The sequence below is a fragment of the Molothrus ater genome, chromosome 17, assembly GCF_012460135.2.
Source record: "Molothrus ater isolate BHLD 08-10-18 breed brown headed cowbird chromosome 17, BPBGC_Mater_1.1, whole genome shotgun sequence".
In the NCBI taxonomy this organism is placed as follows: domain Eukaryota; kingdom Metazoa; phylum Chordata; class Aves; order Passeriformes; family Icteridae; genus Molothrus; species Molothrus ater.
Window position 1 is genome coordinate 7,256,479 of NC_050494.2, and position 16,778 is coordinate 7,273,256.

The 16,778-nt window shown below is 61.6% G+C and overlaps 3 protein-coding genes across 14 annotated transcripts; 2 read left to right on the forward strand and 1 right to left on the reverse strand.

The window, feature by feature from the left end:
- Window positions 1-331: 331 nt before the first annotated feature.
- Window positions 332-10,128, forward strand: ZNF335 (zinc finger protein 335). Of its 12 annotated transcripts, none has more exons than XM_036395672.2 (28): window positions 332-398; window positions 860-1,091; window positions 1,436-1,709; window positions 2,089-2,166; window positions 2,392-2,721; window positions 2,865-2,996; window positions 3,078-3,236; window positions 3,341-3,602; window positions 3,694-3,871; window positions 3,952-4,064; window positions 4,243-4,261; window positions 4,466-4,582; window positions 4,665-4,741; window positions 4,820-4,980; window positions 5,102-5,331; window positions 5,407-5,515; window positions 5,599-5,693; window positions 5,818-6,101; window positions 6,211-6,352; window positions 6,423-6,812; window positions 6,900-7,042; window positions 7,388-7,521; window positions 7,969-8,072; window positions 8,192-8,269; window positions 8,467-8,550; window positions 8,716-8,781; window positions 8,950-9,031; window positions 9,385-10,128. In XM_036395672.2, the coding sequence occupies exons 2-28, from the start codon at window positions 891-893 to the stop codon at window positions 9,501-9,503; spliced, it is 4,161 nt and encodes a 1,386-aa protein (XP_036251565.1). In that variant the 5' UTR covers window positions 332-398; window positions 860-890; the 3' UTR covers window positions 9,504-10,128. The 12 variants fall into 12 exon arrangements, with proteins under 12 accessions (XP_036251565.1, XP_036251564.1, XP_036251568.1 ...); XM_036395671.2 differs by lacking the exon at window positions 332-398 and adding an exon at window positions 462-519; XM_036395675.2 differs by lacking the exon at window positions 332-398 and having other exon boundaries at window positions 718-1,091; window positions 9,388-10,128.
- Window positions 10,129-12,053: 1,925 nt separating this feature from the next.
- LOC118694688 (putative iroquois-class homeodomain protein irx-1) lies at window positions 12,054-13,493 on the forward strand. Its single transcript, XM_036395872.1, has 2 exons — window positions 12,054-12,080; window positions 12,954-13,493. The coding sequence occupies exons 1-2, from the start codon at window positions 12,054-12,056 to the stop codon at window positions 13,440-13,442; spliced, it is 516 nt and encodes a 171-aa protein (XP_036251765.1). The 3' UTR covers window positions 13,443-13,493.
- Window positions 13,494-13,878: 385 nt separating this feature from the next.
- Window positions 13,879-15,919, reverse strand: LOC118694466 (E3 ubiquitin-protein ligase RNF182-like). Its single transcript, XM_036395553.2, has 2 exons — window positions 15,662-15,919; window positions 13,879-15,190 (listed from the first exon to the last, which is right to left on the reverse strand). The coding sequence occupies exon 2, from the start codon at window positions 15,157-15,159 to the stop codon at window positions 14,434-14,436; it is 726 nt and encodes a 241-aa protein (XP_036251446.1). The 5' UTR covers window positions 15,160-15,190; window positions 15,662-15,919; the 3' UTR covers window positions 13,879-14,433.
- Window positions 15,920-16,778: the final 859 nt, after the last annotated feature.

The following is a 16,778-nucleotide window of genomic DNA, read 5'->3' on the forward strand; positions in this document are numbered from 1 at the left end:
ACGGCTCAGCCAAGGTAAGGGCCTCGGCAGGGGGAACGCACTCCCGGGTCGGGTCGGGCGGGGCGGGAAAAGGAGGGAGAGGAGAGGACGCTGTGCCCGCACCGAGCGCCCGCTCCCGGCCCAATCCCGCCGCCACTTCCGCCCTCCCGTCACGTGACCAGCGCAACCCGGCGCGACGCCGACGCTCAGGGCCCGGGCGCCGCTTCCTGACGCCATGACGCACGCCGCACCACCGCCGCCGAACCTTCCGCGGGGAAAGTAGTCCCCGGCGGGGCGACGAGGCCTCTCTCCTCCCGCGGGAGGCGGGCGGCCCCAGGAGGCGCCTGTGGCGGCGGCCGGGGCGCGGAGTGCATCTCCGCCGCGGCGTGCGCTGTAGGCGGGGCAGGGGCTGGCCGGCCGTAAGTAGTTCCGGCGTGGGGCCAGCGCCGCCATATCGCTGCGCGGCAAGAGGGCGGGGGGGCATGGCGGCCGCCGTGGTGCCGGCGCCGGCGGGGGCGCGGCGGGGCCGCGGTGGACCAGGTGAGGGCGCAGGTCGGCGGGCGGGCGGCGGCGGCGGGACCCCCTCGCCCCGGCGTGGCGGCGTCTCCCCCGCCCCGGCGGCACCGGGGCCGCCCCGCCGTGTGCGCGCGCGCGGAGGCGGCGGGGGGGACCCCGCGGCAAGATGGCGGCCAAACGCCGGGTGGGGCCGCGGGGCATGACGGGACCGGGGGCGCCAGGTGGCGCCGGGACCCCCGTGAGGATGCTCGGACCGCCGGGAATGGGCCCGCGGCGGCTCCCGGGCCCGCCCAGCCCGGACCCCCGCGGGGGACGGGACGGCGGGAAGCGAACGGCGGCCCTGACGGCGGCGGTCCTCCCGCAGGTCGAGCCTAGCGGGCCCCGGCAGGACGGGCATGGAGGAGAATGCGGTGGAGAGCAGCAGCGACGCGAGCTCGCAGGCGGCGCGGGAGGAGCCCACCGAGAGCGGGCTGGGCGTCGGGAGCTCGGTGGCCGCGTCGGCGGACAGCAGCGATGCGGCCGCGGGGCACGGGCTCCTCTCCCGGGCCGCTGACTCCTGCGTGGGGCAGAGCTCTGACAGCAGCGGAGTCTCCTTGGTAGGTGCCTGTGGGAAGGATGGGGTGGCAGGGAGGGCAGCCGCGGTTCTGGGTTCTAGGAGTTTCTGTAGACATTTCTGACAGACTGAGCTTTGCGGCCTTGGCAGGCACTGTTACACCTCTGGTCCAGCATCTGCTTGTCAGTCCGAGGAGCAGAACTCCCCTTGGTAGCAAGAGCAGTCCTGCAGCTCCAGGTTTTTGTCAGTACCAAAGGATTTGCTCTGATGCCTTTCCTGGAAATCTTGCAGTGATACTCCGGTCATTTGCATAAGCTGGCAGCCCCAAGGGCTTGGGCTGGCAAAGGTCTCTCACCTGAGCTCTTCTGGACTCTTTTTATCTGCCAGGAAGAGGTCTCAGAGAGCAGTTCCAGCACAGATGCCATTCCAAGGATTTACCTGCCAGACTCATCCTCTATTGCCCAATCCACCTTGGTCTCCAGTGTCTCCACTGTGAGCCAGTCCATCATGGTGTCAGAGTCCCCACAGGTCCTGGTGCACTCCAGTGTCATCACCGATGGAGCCATAGTTGTGTCAGACTCCACTGCATCCACTTCCTCCGACCTGGGTTCTGCCATTGACAAAATCATCGAGTCCACAATTGGGCCTGACATCATCCAGAGTGAGTGTGTGCTCCCGTGTGGAGATGGCTGGGTGGGCTGGGGAGGGAGCCACTACACCAGACCTCAGGAGGTGGGGGAAGTATGGACATGGAATTATTAAGGCTGGAAAAAAAATCTCTAAGATCATTGAGTCCAGCTGGTCAGCAGGGTTTTCTCTTGCTTTGCTGTAGCGACTCAAGGGTTTGGTGAGGAGCTCATGTTGCTTGACAGCCTTCCTTCTGTCCAGCTGCTCCTTCAGCCCAGGGCAGGCTCCACCCCAGAGCCAGACACTCCTCCCACCTTCAGGCTTCTGTCTGAGCTGGTAGAGCCTCAGGGAGCCCCAGTGACTCTCCAGCTCTGGATCTGGCAGTCACCACTCTGCTCTCCTCTCCCTTCCAGGCTGCATCGCCGTGACCAGCGCAGAGGATGGAAGGGCAGAGACCACGCAGTACCTTATTCTGCAAGGCCCTGATGATGGTGAGGGAGCTCCCTGGGCTGTCCATGGTAGCCATCCGTGCCTCTGAACCTTGTGCCACTGGAGCAGGGCCTGGAGTGGGTGTCCCAGCTGTATCAGCCATGGTGCTTGTACCCCAGTCCTGTTGGGAGCCTGTTCCCGAGCTTGTGTTCAGCACTGTGCCCCTTGTGCGGATGCAGCCTTGGATGCAGATGAGGGTCTTGGCTGAGTGGGTTTTGGTGTTTCAGGTGCCCCCATGGTGTCCCAGATGGCCACTTCTGCTCTAGCCAATAGCTTGGCAATAGAGGCTGTTGGTGATGGACCTACCTCCACGTGCCTTGACCAGCCCGGCCCTTCAGAGCCTTCCAGGCAGTTGGAAGTGCTGGAGCTGCCTGCACAGCCAAACCAAGCGCAGGAGGCAGATGGTGGGGAGGAGCTGGACCAGCCAGACTTGGAGACCCTGGAAGAGATGATGGAAGTGGTGGTGGTGCAGCAGTTCAAGTGCAAGATGTGTCAGTACAAGAGTGTGTCTAAGAAAACACTGATTAACCACATGAAAGAGCGTCACTTCCAGCCAGGTGTGTGCCAAGGGCTCAGGGAAATTCATCTCACTGCAGACAGGCTCTGCTCTCTCCCGGGAAGAAACAAGGGAGGAGCTGGAGCACAAGGGCCTGTTCTGGCACAGTCTGGTAAAGAACTTTCACCCTGTTCTCTGTGGCAGTGGGTTCAGCTCTGGCTTTGAAGAAAGGACGGCCACGAAAGGTGGGAGCTGTTCCAAAGAATGAGGATGAGGAGGCTGCAGAAGAAGAAGATGATGATATTATGGATGCTGGTGCTATTGATGATCCTGAAGGTAGGACTCACCTCTCCACATCTTATGTATCTTAGTCTTTTCCCATCATCTTTTCTGATGTTTTGGGGCACTTGTCTGCAGAGGACAGTGACTACAACCCAGCTGAGGATGAGCCCCGGGGGCGACTGCCCAAGTATGGCTGCACTGTCGCCACCTCCAGCGAGGAGAGGCCACGCCGGCGCCCAGGGAGACCCCGCAAGCTGCTTCGTCTGGAGAATGTGTCTCAGGACTTGCCGGAAGGTGAGGGAGCTGGGAGGCAGCGGCCCTGTTCAGGGGTGAAGCAGGGGGTGGTTCTCCTGGAGCCACAGCGAGAATGTGATGGAGCTGTGCTGTGTTCTGTGCAGCAGGAGGGGAGGTGGAGCCCTTGGTGACATCCCAGAGCACACCAAGCCGGGAGCTGCAGAACTCAGAAGCAGCCAGTTCCTCCGGCCTGGAGAATGGGCCTGGTGAGAACCTGGCAGAGCCCGGTATCAGCCAGTCTGACTCTGAGAACAAGGACCCTTCTTCCAACACCGGTGCCGAGGATGCAGACGTCATCCCCCGGCGGCGCGGGCGGCCCTCCCGCCGTTTCCTGGGCAAGAAATACCGCAAGTACATGGGGCGCAGGTGAGGGGTGTGCTGGGCCCTCTGGCCTGTGCCCAGGGCTGGTCCAGCCCGTTTGCCACTGCAGCTCTGAGCCCTGCTCCTGTTCCTGCAGGTATTACTACAAGTCCCCCAAGCCCCTGATGCGGCCCTACCTGTGTCGGATCTGCGGCTCACGGTTCCTCACACACGATGACCTGCGCTTCCACGTCAACTCACACGAGGCCAATGACCCACAGCTCTTCAAGTGTCTTCAGTGCAGCTACCGCTCCCGGCGCTGGTCCTCCCTCAAGGTGAGCTTTATCTGCCCTGCCTCAAACCCACAGGCTGCCCGGCAGCCCCAGGTCTCATGGCCCTGGTCTGCCTCTTACAGGAGCACATGTTCAACCATGTGGGCAGCAAGCCCTACAAGTGCGAGGAGTGCAATTACACCAGCGTGTACAAGAAGGATGTCATTCGACACTCTACAGTGCACAGCAGGGACAGGTGAGGGCAGCACAGTCCTGGGGACTGAACAGCACTGACACTGTTCTTCCTATCCTGGGAGGGTGGCCATGGCTGCCCCGTCCCCTGACCCTTTCCAAAATGGAGAGTTTTGGTGTCTGGGTATAAGGAAGCTGGTCTTGGGGTGTGGCTGACACAAGGGGCTTTTCTTACTTTTCAGGAAGAAGAGAGCTGATCCGGTGAGTTTGAATACTCTGTTGACTTGAATCTCAGCACGTTATATGGGAAGAGGCACATATGGGTCTTCACAAAATCTCAGTGCCTTGTTGGGGGCATTGTTTCTGGATCTCCTGAGAAAAGGCAACCCAGGTCATCCAGTGGGGAGAGAGTAAAGAAACTGGTGAGCTCATCCAGGTGATCTCATCTTTATGCTCTCCATCCAGCCACCAAAGCTGAACTCCTTCCCGTGCCCTGTCTGCAACCGTGTTTACCCCATGCAGAAGAGGCTTACGCAGCACATGAAGACGCACAGTACAGAGAAACCACACATGTGTGATAAGGTAAGGGGGGGCAGCCTGGAGAGGGGCTGGCAGCAGGTGAGGAAGAGCGGGGGGTGAGTGCTGCTTCACTTTGTTTCACCAGTGCGGGAAGTCCTTTAAGAAGCGTTACACCTTCAAGATGCACCTGCTAACACACATCCAGGCCATTGCCAACCGCAGGTAGGAGCCCGGTGTGCCTGGGCAGAGCCTGTGTCCTGCTCCCCTCAGAAGGTGTCACAGGTGGCTTTGTCCTGGCAGGTTCAAGTGTGAGTTCTGTGACTATGTCTGCGAGGACAAGAAGGTCCTGCTGAACCACCAGCTGTCACATATGAATGACAAGCCCTACAAGTGCAGCGTCTGCAAATATTCCACCTTCCGGGAGGACTTCCTGGTCTCGCACATGGCAGTCAAGCACACAGGTGAGAGAACTTGTTTGACTGATGCCCTGCACCCCCTTCTCCCAGAGACAGTCAGAGTCTGCCTGCTCTCCCTCCCATCCCCTGGGACCTCCTGCCTGACTCCCCCTCCCGGGCCCTGCAGGAGGGAAGCCGTTCGCTTGCGAGTTCTGCCACTTCACCACCAAGCACAAGAAGAACCTGCGCCTGCACGTGCAGTGCCGCCATGCCGACTCCTTCGAGGAGTGGGCACAGAGGCACCCTGAGGAGCCGCCCTGCCGCCGCCGCCCCTTCTTCACCCTGCAGCAGATCGAGGAGCTGAAGCAGCAGCACAGCCAGGTGCAGGCACCGGCTGAGCCAGAGGCCAGCCCACCGGTGAGTGCCAGGCCTCGTCCCAGCTCCTCCTGGTGCTCGCTGCCCACTGCGCTGTCAGCACTCTCTCTCACACAGGCACCTCTCGGCCCCATCACTTGCCACACGGTCCAGGCTGTTGCAGGTGCAGAGCCCTCTGTTCTCTCGCAAGGTTCCCTGGAAGGGGCCACCATCATCTATGAACAAGGCAAGTGAGCACTTGGGAAGAGGGTGGGATGAGGAAGGAGGTAGATGAGCTCCTGCCTGACCCTTCCTATCTGACTCCTCCAGATGTGGCTGGATCAGCAGAGCTGGCCACGCAGACGGCCCTGGATCTCCTGCTGAACATGAGCACCCAGCGGGAGCTGGCCACCAGCTCGCTGCAGGTAGGCAGAGTCAAGGGGAGCCAGGCCTGCTGGGGGCTGGCACAAGGAAGCTTCCCAGCCCTGTTCTGCTGCAGGGGTGTCTCGCAGAGCCTTGCCCCCTTGGCTGAGCTGCTGTATTATACAGGTGGCAGTGGTGAAGCCAGATGATCCAGGAGAAGCACCAGCCCCCTGTGAGCTGCAGGCACAGGAGGAGGAGGAGGCAAAGGTGGATTCTAAGGAGCAGCAGCAAAAGCTGGTGATGCTGCACATGGCAGAGCCTGGGCAGACACTTGTGCAGGAGGCTTATGGGGAAGCGAGCCTGAGTGGCTCAGAGCTGCAGCAGATCACCATCCCCTTCAGTGGAGCAGCAGAGTACAGCATCATTGCACCCATCAGTGAGGAGATCCAGGCTCCTGCCACGCTGTACAGGTCAGCTGTATGGGAGGAGTGGGGAGAGGGAGGCACTTCTGGCTTCTAGTCGGGAGGCTTTAGTGGTGAGGAGGAGGAGGCAGACCATCCCTGACCTGGTGCTCTCCAGCAGTGAGGAGGAGAGTCCTGTGGAGACCTCCCACACAGTTGTGGTGAGCGGAGCTGTGATGACAGAGGAGGCACTGAAGGACCATAGCAATCACTACATCATGTCATCCAGTGTCCCAGGGAGCCAGTTCCAGGCCATGGAGGTAAGGATCTGAGCCTTCTCCCCATCCCGAGCAGCTGTGGCAGCAGATGTGACTGGTGTTTCTCTTGCAGCCCCTCAGCGGGGATGCTGCCTTTTCCTCACCTGCGGAGGGCCAGGAGGCAGAGCCTGCCGGCATCAAGTGGCCCGTGGTGCAGTGTGTCACCAGTCTGGCTCAGAGCGACTCGTCTTTGTCCCCAGCATCCGAGGGGCACGAAGTGTCGTCCCCAAAGATCAAGTGGCCTGCACTCCAAGGCATGGCCAAGAAGCTCACATGCAAGGTTTCCACAGCCAAGAAGCTCTCATGCAAGATTTCCACGGCCAAAAAGTTTTCATGCAAGATTTGCACAGCCATGTTCACAGGGAGAGCGGAGATGGAGAGTCACAAGAGAGCCCACATTGGGCCCAGCACTTTCAAGTGTCCCGACTGTCCCTTCACTGCCACTCTCTGGCCAGAGGTCCGGGTAAGTTTCCTGGTGCAGAGCAGCCCTGGGAACAAGGGGTTTGGAGAAGCAGGGGTATCTGACCCAGCACTTGTCCTTCTGCCCCAGAGCCACATGGTTCAACATGCCAACCTCCGGCCACACAAGTGCCCCCACTGCAGCTTTGCCTCCAAGAACAAGAAGGACCTGCGCAGGCACATGCTGACCCACACCAATGAGAAGCCCTTCGCCTGCCAGGTCTGTGGGCAGAGGTGAGTGGTGGAGCTGGGCTGATACTGCTTTGAGGGATCCCACAGAGCTCCACAAGGCTCAAGAGGAGATAGAGTCTTGGCAGAGCTGTCTGCCCCAAACCTTCCCCAGCATCAGCCCATTAGAGGGGACAGTGCCCTTGGGAATGGTTCCTGCTGCAGGTGGACCCAACTTTGTCTCCAAAGAACCTCTGCATAGGAGGGTTCAGTCCCTGGGCACTGATGGGAACATGCTGGGAGAGGGGACAGGCCATGTTGTAGGATGTGCTTATGGGGCCCGTGTCCTGCTGAGAGCACAGGATCCTGTGCTGCCTGTGGCACACTCCACCTCACTCTGCCTCTCCATAGGTTCAACCGTAATGGGCACCTCAAGTTCCACACACAGCGTTTGCACAGCTCAGAGGGCAAAAGGCCAGGGCCAGCTGCTGCCCAGCAGACCATCATCCTGAACAGCAATGAGGACACCCTAGCCACCCTACACAGTAAGACATGTCCCCGGGACCGGGGCTGACCTGTGGGTATTCTACATTCAGAGCCCCATGCAGGATTCACCCAGCTTGTGGGTCAGGCAGGGCTGAAGGGCCAGGAGGACCCTCCTGCAGTTGGGATTGCTAATGGAGACAGAGACCAAGGGGCTGGGCACAGGGAACTGTGCAGAATGAAGGGGGCCTCTGTTCCCTCCAGACAGGTCCTGGTAGATCAGTACATGTGGGAGCAGCTCACACTGGAAGCAGAGTTGAGGTTCTGATATGGAGGGTGTGTTCTGCCCCTGGTTGTTTAGCTCTGACCTTGTGTGAGCACAGCCCAGAGACTGCCTCGTGCTTTTCACTGGGGCAGGTGTCAGGCAGTGGCCACAGGGGAGCGAGGCCATTGGTAGCCCTGGCAGTGTCCCCAGCAGCATCCCCACCAGTTCCCTCTCTGTGTTGCAGCAGCTCTGCAGGCTGGCCAGGCCGTGCTGGCTCCTGAGCGGCTGCAGCAGGCCCTGGGGCAGGAGCACATCCTTGTTGCACAGGAGCAGAGTGTCACCAGCCAGGTGAGTTGGGTCCCTTGGCCTCAGCTCATGTGTGGCTGCTCCTCACAGTGGAGGCTTCCTGGGGGGCTGTGGTCAGGTCCAGCCCCCCTAACCACATTGGGAATTTGCTGACACTGCAGGAGGAGGCAGCCTACATCCAGGAGATCACGACTGCTGACGGACAGACAGTACAGCACTTAGTGACTGCTGACAACCAGGTGAGGGGACATGGCCCACGGATGGGAGACTCTAGTGGGAAGAGCTGGCAGCAGTGGGAGAGAGCAGGGCTCCACAGGCAGAGCTGAAGGCACTGGGGTGGTAGAAAGAGGCACAGGAGATAGACCAGATCCAGCTGTTGTGATGGGGGGTGGGAAGTGGTGACATTTTTTCTAGGTCTGAATTCCCATGTTTGCAGGTTCAGTACATTATTGCCCAGGAAGGTGTCCCACACTTGCTTCCCCAAGAGTATGTTGTTGTCCCGGAGGGACATCACATCCAGGTGAGCTTCAGACTATCTGCTCCTATCACATGGTGGGTGGGGCTCATGGGGTGTCATGTGTGAGGCTGGACCCCCTCCTGCTCCCTCTCGCTTACTCTGGGTCACAGCATTGTTGGGGGCCTGGACACCCTCAGACCCTACCACAGCCTCACTGTTTGTCCCCAGGTACAGGATGGTCAGATCACCCACATCCAGTATGAGCAGGGTGGCCAGTTCCTCCCGGAGTCACAGGTAAGGAGCCAGGCCTGGTGGCAGGAGCTGGAGGGTCTGAGCCTGCAGGTGGACAGGGATATGTGAAATAGGGGGAGCTCATGGCTCGTGCCTGAGTGCAGCAGCCATGGTTAGAGCAGCTCCAGGAGGAATCCTCCCCTCAGGCATTCCCTGTTCTCCCCTCTGTAGATCCAGTACATGCCTGTGTCACCGGAGCAGCAGCTTGTCACCCAGGCACAGCTGGAAGCAGCAGCACACTCGGCTGTCTCAGGTACTAGCACAGCCCTGTGCCAGAAGGGTCTGTCCTCCCAGGTTTAGGAGGGTGCCAGTCCTGTTGGGGTTGGCAGCAAGTTGTGCAGCAGTCTTCGGTGGGAGGGCTGGGAAGACCAGGCTCGATCACTGTTTTGCTGCCAGCCATGGTGTCCAAGGATATTTGCTGCTCCCTGCCTGTCAGTTGTGGAACAGGGGAAAGCAGAGCTGGGCTCCCTGCTGGAGCCCCACACGGGCAGGGTGGCCTTTTGTCCCTTCCCAGGGACAGGTGAGGAACATGGAGGGGGAGCCCTGAGTAGGCAGTGGCTCCCCCTGCCCTCGATGGGAGGCAGCACTGACCCCCCTCCCCTGCAGCAGTGGCGGATGCGGCCATGGCCCAGGCCCAGGGCGTCTTCACCACCGAGGCAGCAGCAGAGCAGATGCAGCAGCTGCAGCCAGGCATCCACTACGATGTGATCACGCTGTCGGACTAGCAGTGCACCCTGCACCGTGCACTGGCAGCAGCCACCCCAGCCAGCAGTTGCCTTATTGTGCCGGGGCTGCGAGGGACACAGCTGAGCCGTGGTGGCACAGACACAGCCAGGGCCACCCTGCCGCTCGGCCCTGTGCCATGGGGGTCCTGCACCTCCCCCCAGAGACTGCTCAGGAGCCACAGGAGCAGCCCTTGTGTGGACAGTCTCTTTGCCTGTTGCACTGGATGGTCTGAAACCCCTTTTCCTGAACTGTCTGTGTGGGCAGGCATGGATCAGCGTCTGCTCAGCACATGGGGGTCCTGGGGAAGCCATAGGGCTGGGCACAACTGTGTGTGGTGCAGTGTCAGAGATGAGGTGTGTGCAGCCACAGCCACTGCTCCCCGCAGCCATGGGGCCAGTGGTCCCAGTGTGCCAGCAGCCAGCCCTCCTGTGGTATCTCCAGCCTGCAGGCAGGCAGCAGCAGGGCTTTGGACTGGAGGGAACCCAAGGAGAAGGCGGCAGAAGATGCTCTATTTTTCTTCTGAAGAGGAATGGACTCTTGTGTTAATCCGCTGGTGGTTGTTGGAGGATTCAGCTGTGACATTCTCAAGCTTTGACTATGCTTATGAATAAAAAGGGATGGAGAGCCATGTGTGTGCCTGCTTGGGGGTCCAGGGGCCAGGGATGTGATAGCCCAGCCTCAGCATGGCCCTGGAGCTGAGGCCCTCAGCACTGTGCCCAGCACTGTGCTGTGCCACTGGCTGCTGGCAGACACTCCGGGCTATCAGCTGCCTCCCGCCCGAGTGACCTTGACTCCTGAGCAGCGAGCCAGGCAGCTGGGACAGCGGTGGGCTGGGGGCTGGAGTCATGAAATTAATCGAGTGGTAAACAGCCTAAATCCCGTGTAACTCTGTCCCGAGCCACACACCACCCTCCTGAGCGGCTTGTCTGGGCCTATTTACATGTGATTATAACAGCTAATCGCAGAGATTTAGTTCTCTGCTCCTGCATTAAACTGATTATCCACGGAGGGGGAAAAGGCCAGGAACCACCCTGGCTCAGTGAGAGCCCCTGTGAAGCCTGAGCCCCTCGGGGACAGGGTGATCTCTGTGGGGCTCTCCCTGCCCTCATGCATGGTAGGGTGATGACACCAGGGCTGCAAAACTGCCACGACATGGCTACCTCCACAGCTTTTTCCTTGGGACCATCCCTAACCCCAGGCTGATTTACCTGCCTAGGGTTAGGGTTACGCCTAGTGTTAGGGTTTTTAAAGCAGAAAGCCCTGAGCTCCAGGCACACTGCAGCTGCAAAAGGCATCCCAAGGTGAGCACAAAACTGCCACAACATGGCTGCCTCCACAGCTTTTTCCTTGGGACCATCCCTAACCCTAGGCTGATTTACCTGCCTAGGGTTGGACCACCAGGGCAGTGAGCAGTGGGTGGCCTCACACCTCCCCCGAGGTGGCTGCGGCTGATGGGGCTGTCCCAGCTGTGGCTCTGTCCCGCTGCCTTCACACCAGCCTTGCCTGTGCGTGGTGTGTGGCTGTGCCTGCAGGGCTGTGGCTCGGTTTGTGGCTCGGTCGGTTCCAGCTGTGTCCGCCTGCTGTGCCGGCGGCCGGCGGGGCCCTCCCTCTCCAGCTGTGCTGTGCAGGGTCAGGGTGCTGCGCGCAATCCGCAGGCGCTTTCCTAGATTACAGCCCCATTATCTAATCAAGCAGATCCACGGTGCTGATTAGGGCTGGACGAGTCCCGTGGGGACAAGGTTATGGGGCCACTGCAGGGCCAAGGCCAGGGCTGGTCCCAGCCAGCAGCACCAGTGTCCTGGCTGGCTTGAGGCTTCCACACCTGTGGCTGCCCAGAGCACACCATCAGCCCACTGTGGGATGGATGGGACCAGAGCTCTGGCTGCTGTATGTTGGGAGCTCCAGGTGCTGCTCAGGCTCTGGCCACGGGGTAGTGCAGGGGCATGGGACCTCTGAGTGCTGGCACCTCACCCTGGGACCTTCTGCTGTCACCAGGGCCTGCAGGGATCCAGGGATGTGGCCGGGCTCATTAGCACCGGTGACCTTCGCCTTCCTGTCCTGGCCAGCGCTAAGCGGGTTTGTTACATATTTAATATCCTGAGAGCGTTATTAGTCGGTATTTAATGACGGATACAACCTGTGGGATAATCCCAGTCTTAGTGGGGAGGCGTGGTGGCAGGAGCAGGTGGCTCAGGGGGTCGTGGGCTCTCGGGGCCCCTCACGCAGCTGCCCACCACTGCCCTGCCCACCCACTGCCCTGCTGTGCCAACCACAGGAACCCCCCAGTGCCTTGCAGGGGTCCCCACTGTCCATGGGGCTGCAGGACCCTTCCCCTTTGTCACTCTGCTGCTGGGAATCCCGTGGCAGGCATGGCAGTGCTGGGGCTTGGGTGAGGACCTGGCCAAGCTAGAGGACAAGCAGGATGGGGCAGCATGGGTTGCTGTCCTCCCACCAGGCTATAATTCTTCCACCAGCCCCTGGCCCTCCAACCCACCCTTCCACTGCACAAGGGGCTCTGCCACCCACAGCCCCAGGTCAGGGCTGCGGTCATGGATGGGACACAGCTCAGCACTGCGGTAAAGCCCCAGCTGGGGTGTGCGTTTGTGGCTCTGGGTGTCCTTGGGGCCCTCGGTGGGCCCCATGTGCCAGCCCCAGGATGCCATTGTACCCCATCCCTGGGAGCTGCATAGGCTGTGCTGAGCTGGGGGGCTGGGAAGGACCAGGGCTCTGGCTGGTGGCAGGCAGGCAAGGACGGTCCCTGCAAGTCCCTGCCCAACAGTAGCTGGGGAAGGGGGGGTATCAGGTGCCCCAGATCCTGCTGCTGCTCTCGTGGGTGCTAATACCCCCTAATCAGCTGTCAGTCACTGCAGACCCCAGCAGCTATAAAAGACCTGGGAGCAGCTCCCCGGCTCCTCTCCTGCAGTATGGCAGCACCTCGGGGTGAGAGGAGCCCAGGACAAGAGCTGGGGGGCTGTGTGGGGCCTTGGGGGACCCTGCGGGGGCCACCCCAAGCCCTACTGCCCTGCCCCTACCCCTTCTCCTGTCCCTGTCCCGTTTTGGCCGGGTACAGCCTCCTGCCACCCCCTCTCAGCCTCGTGACGCCCCTGGTAAGTGCCTTGCTGCAGCTCCGGGGGAGGAACAACGGGATGCGGGGCTTTCCTGGGACCAGGATGGGACTGTGTGGGGTGGTTGGAAACGGGGCTGGGAACCTGCTGTCCCGAGGCCCCTGCCCCTCCCTGGCATTCCCCTGCCCCCACACACACACACCGTCCTGCACTTGGCACTTTGGGTGCGCATGGGAGAGGAAAACGGGGGATACAGCAGGATACAGGCAGGGTACAGCTCTGCCCTCCCCCACACACAAAGGGCCGAGCTCTGACATCCCACAGCCCCTCTCCTCTGGCCGTCGTGCCCCTCTGTCCCACCCTGACACCCCTGTGCCCCTCCAGGTCTCAGCACCCTTTGAGGTGCCGCTGGGGCTGCCCACAGAGCCGGGGCGGGCGAAGGCGGCGGCGACGCGGGAGAGCACCGGGGCACTGAAGGCTTGGCTGGCACGGCACCCCAGGAACCCCTATCCCAGCAAGGGGGAGAAGGTGATGCTGGCTGTGGTCAGCCGGATGAGCCTCACCCAGGTCTCCACCTGGTTTGCCAATGCCCGCCGGCGCCTCAAGAAGGAGAAAAAGGCGAGCTGGGCCACACAGAGCGCCTCAGATGGAGAGGACAGCGAGGGAGAGGGGGTCCCATCGGGTGCTGTCCCGATTCCCAGTTCCAGCCCCGTGCAGGATGGGTGTGGGGGCAGCCCCGAGGTGATGACAGGCCCTGGGCAGGACAAGCAGCCCCAGAAACCCAAGATCTGGAGTGTGGCAGAGATGCTGGAATCTTCACCCAGCAACAGCGAGTGTCTCCCTGGGGTGCCAGTGGTGCTGGAGCAGGTATAGGACTGGGACAGTCATGTCCTGTCCCCAAGGGCATGACACGAGAGACAGCCATGGGACCCAGCAGCTCCCTCAACAAGGAGAGTGGGAGATGCGGGTGGGAGGAACACAAAACAGTAATAAATGTGACTCTGTCCTGGGTCTCCTGGTGTTGACTGTGTGCGGTGGGGATGCTGGTAGGGATGCTGGTAGGGGTGCTGGTAGGGATGCAGGGGTGCCAGCAGAGATGGTAGGGTAACTTCACTGCCAGTGCTGCAGAGAGCAGCCCCTGTGGAGCAGGGCAGGTCCAAGGCAGAGATTAAAAATAGACTTCGCTCTTCTTAATAAAAGTAATAAAATGGTTAGCAGTATTAAATTAATCCTTACAAAACAAAACCCAAGGAGGTTAAATAGAGACTGGAGGCTGTGCAAAAAAAAAAAACCCACAATGACTACAAAATAGCTGCAAAGACATCTTTACACACCAAAGAAACTCCTCCACTCCTCCCCTCTGGGACACAATGTCAGCGAACACGAGACTCACACATGAGAAAGAAACACAGATGCGATGGGAGCAGCCCCACGAGGAGCGTGGGCTCCACGGACAGAACTATTTACACTATGGACACGGAGCCGTGCTGGGGCCAGCCCGGCCGCAGGAGCCCCCGGGCTCTGCCCGTCCCTCTCCTGCCGGGGCCCCTCCGGCCGCAGCGCTTCCTCAGCTGGGATCAGAGTCCTGGCTTCTGCTCTTTGTCTGCTGTGCAGGAGGACAAGAGCTGAGGTCTGGCCCAAATGCTTGTAGGCTGCAATGAGCTCCTGCAGCCATTCCAGCCAGTGTGAGCACCCACATGGAAAAGACAGTGCTGTTCTGTGTGGGAAGGCACCAGGCACTGAGCTTCTCCCCATGGTCCAGGCGCAGCATGCTGTGGGTCAGAGGACATGTGTACCTCAAGGGACAATGCCCCAAGGAACCCAAATCCTGCCTGGCTCAGGCACAGGGTTTGGCTGTGCAGGGTCAGGAGTGGGGGAACCCAAAGACCTCCAGGCACAGGCACTGGCAGAGGCTGTAGACAATGCAGAGAAGGAGGGTGGAGGGCACAAGACTGACCAGGATGATGCCCAGGCTGTGGTGCTCGATGAGCAGGAGGTAGATGCCGAAGGGCAGGGAGCTGAAGTAGAGGAGGCAGAGGACGCCCAGAATGAAGCGGGGGATGGCTTGCCACCCCCAGGAGCGCCACTTCTGCCCAGGGCCGTGGCAGGGCAGGGCACCCAGGCTCGTGGGGCGGTACAGCCGCACCACCTCCAGCCTGCCCAGGCTCTCTGGTGGGGCTACGTCCTCTGGAACCTCCAGGATGGTGACAACCAGGCAGTCGGGGCTGGATGTGGGCTCCAGCACGCTGGGGCAAAGGAGTACCTCAGGAGATAGGGGTGGACCCCGTTTCTTGGCCCGTTCACGGCCTGTCAGCAGTGCCAGTGCCTCACCATCATCCTGCAGCTGCTGCACGTCCCCACCCGGCACCGGGCTGTGCTGGCGGCAGAAGGGGCAACGGAGCTGGGGGGTTGAAGCATCCCCCGGGGGAACAATCCTGCGCAGGCAGCGGGCACAGAGGCGATGGCCACAGCGGAGCAGCTTGGGCCTGCGGGCTCGGGCGTCGAAGTGGCTGTAGCAGATGTGGCACTCCAGCTCGGGGGACGAGGGTGCCACCGGCGGGGACACCAGTTTGCTCTCTGGCTGGGCCATGCTCCTGGGGGGCTGCTGGGGGCTGTCCGGGCTGCAGGGAGGGGGCACCGCTGTCAGCCAGGGCTGAGGGCAGGCCCCGGGCCCGCTGCCTCCCACGCGTGGGGTCCCAGCGCCGCCGCATGCCGTGGCCATTGTCCCGGTCAGACCCCGGGGCTCGGTGGGAGAGCGGGGCAGCGAAAGCACAGTGGTGGCGACAGCCCCCTCCCGACCGCGACTCCAACCCCAGCCCGGTGCCACCGGCGCTGGGACTCGCCGTCATCCCGCCCCTGCTTTGCGGGGAAAAAATCGCTCCCAGGGGCCGGCGCCAGTGGAAGGGCAGCTCCCGGACACATCTCTGCCCCTCTCGGTGCGTGTGGGTTCCCGGGGGCCCCGGGATGGCTCCGAACACCGGCTGTGCCGGCGGCGGGGACCCCTCCCACCCAGCACCCGCTCCCCGGGCGAGCCGCTCTCGGTCCGTACTCCCCGCCCCCGCTCCCGGCCCGCACCGCATCCTCTCCCGTACCTGCAGCTCCCGGCGGGGACACAGCGGCGGCTCGGTCCCCGCCGCCGGCGGGCTCGGTGGCACCGGTGGGCTCCGCGGCAGCGGGCGAAGGCCCGGCAGCCCCATGGGGGGAGGCGCGGGGCGCTGCCCGCCGCGCTGCGGGGGCGAGCACGGCGCAGGGGCCGCCGGCAGCGCCGCGGCGTTGGCCCGGTAACGGGGAGCGGGGAACGAGGGGGAGCTCGGACGGGCCGTGCTGGAGCCCTGCGGAGCCCCCTCGTGCAGAACCGGGCCCCGCCGGCTGCTGAGGGGCAGGCGCAGGGGTCGGTGCAGGGTTTGGTGCGGGATCGGTGCGGCTCCCGGTACTCCAGGGTTCCCCGCTCACGGTCAGCCCTGAGGATGCTCCTTCCCGGCGTGGGGCCTGCGGTAGCGGCGTTTGGGGTTCAGCATCCCCGGGGAATCGAGTCGGGGGCACTCGGGGGACACAGCACTTGACAGGTTCAGGGTGGGCACAGCCAAGTCCCCTGCACATCCTACACTGCAGACTGTGTTTCCCAAGCCCAAATCCTCTCCCAGCTGCTGCCCTTACAGGGCGTTTCCAGGAGCCGTTGGGGACAAAAGCACTCAGGGATCCCCTCCTTCCCTCCAGACAGGAGAGTGGCAGCACTGCCCACTACAGGGACAATGGGAGTGAGGGCCTTTTTGTCGAAATTGTCCAGGTTTAGTACAGCCTGACAGAGCTTTTATGCAAGGGCTTCAGCTCCTGGTGTGCATCATTGCCCCCAGTCCTGCCCGTACCACCCACTGCTACCAACTCTCACAGCTGCCCCTCACACCACAGACCCTCACAGACTGATCTAGTCCTGGTTATCTGCCCTTGAAATGCCCCAGTGTCAACCTGATGTGTCCCGTCGACCATCTCTTGCTCTGTCAGGATAAAGGAGACTCAAGAAGCAGCCCACACCACCAGGCTTCTGGCCACTGATGTCACTTACACATCCCTGTGAGACCACAGCCACTGGATACTTAACCAGGTAACTGTACCTCACTTGAGGGAGCAGGCAAAGGGCTCAGTGTGCACTGACTGACCAAGGGCTGGGTGATGGACACTCCCAGCATCAGCACATCTCTGCTCACCTGT

What these genes read in the sequence shown, in the direction of transcription:
- ZNF335 (XM_036395672.2), top strand. Translation starts at nt 891, where the DNA reads ATGGAGGAGAATGCGGTGGAGAGCAGCAGCGACGCGAGCTCGCAGGCG. An exon ending in GTCTCAGGACTTGCCGGAAG is followed by an intron (nt 3,237 to 3,340) that starts GTGAGGGAGCTG and finishes TGTTCTGTGCAG; the next exon opens with CAGGAGGGGAGGTGGAGCCC. An exon ending in GCTCCTGCCACGCTGTACAG is followed by an intron (nt 6,102 to 6,210) that starts GTCAGCTGTATG and finishes GGTGCTCTCCAG; the next exon opens with CAGTGAGGAGGAGAGTCCTG.
- LOC118694688 (XM_036395872.1), top strand. Translation starts at nt 12,054, where the DNA reads ATGGATGGGACACAGCTCAGCACTGCG. An exon ending in GGACACAGCTCAGCACTGCG is followed by an intron (nt 12,081 to 12,953) that starts GTAAAGCCCCAG and finishes GTGCCCCTCCAG; the next exon opens with GTCTCAGCACCCTTTGAGGT.
- LOC118694466 (XM_036395553.2), bottom strand. Translation starts at nt 15,159, where the DNA reads ATGGCCCAGCCAGAGAGCAAACTGGTGTCCCCGCCGGTGGCACCCTCG.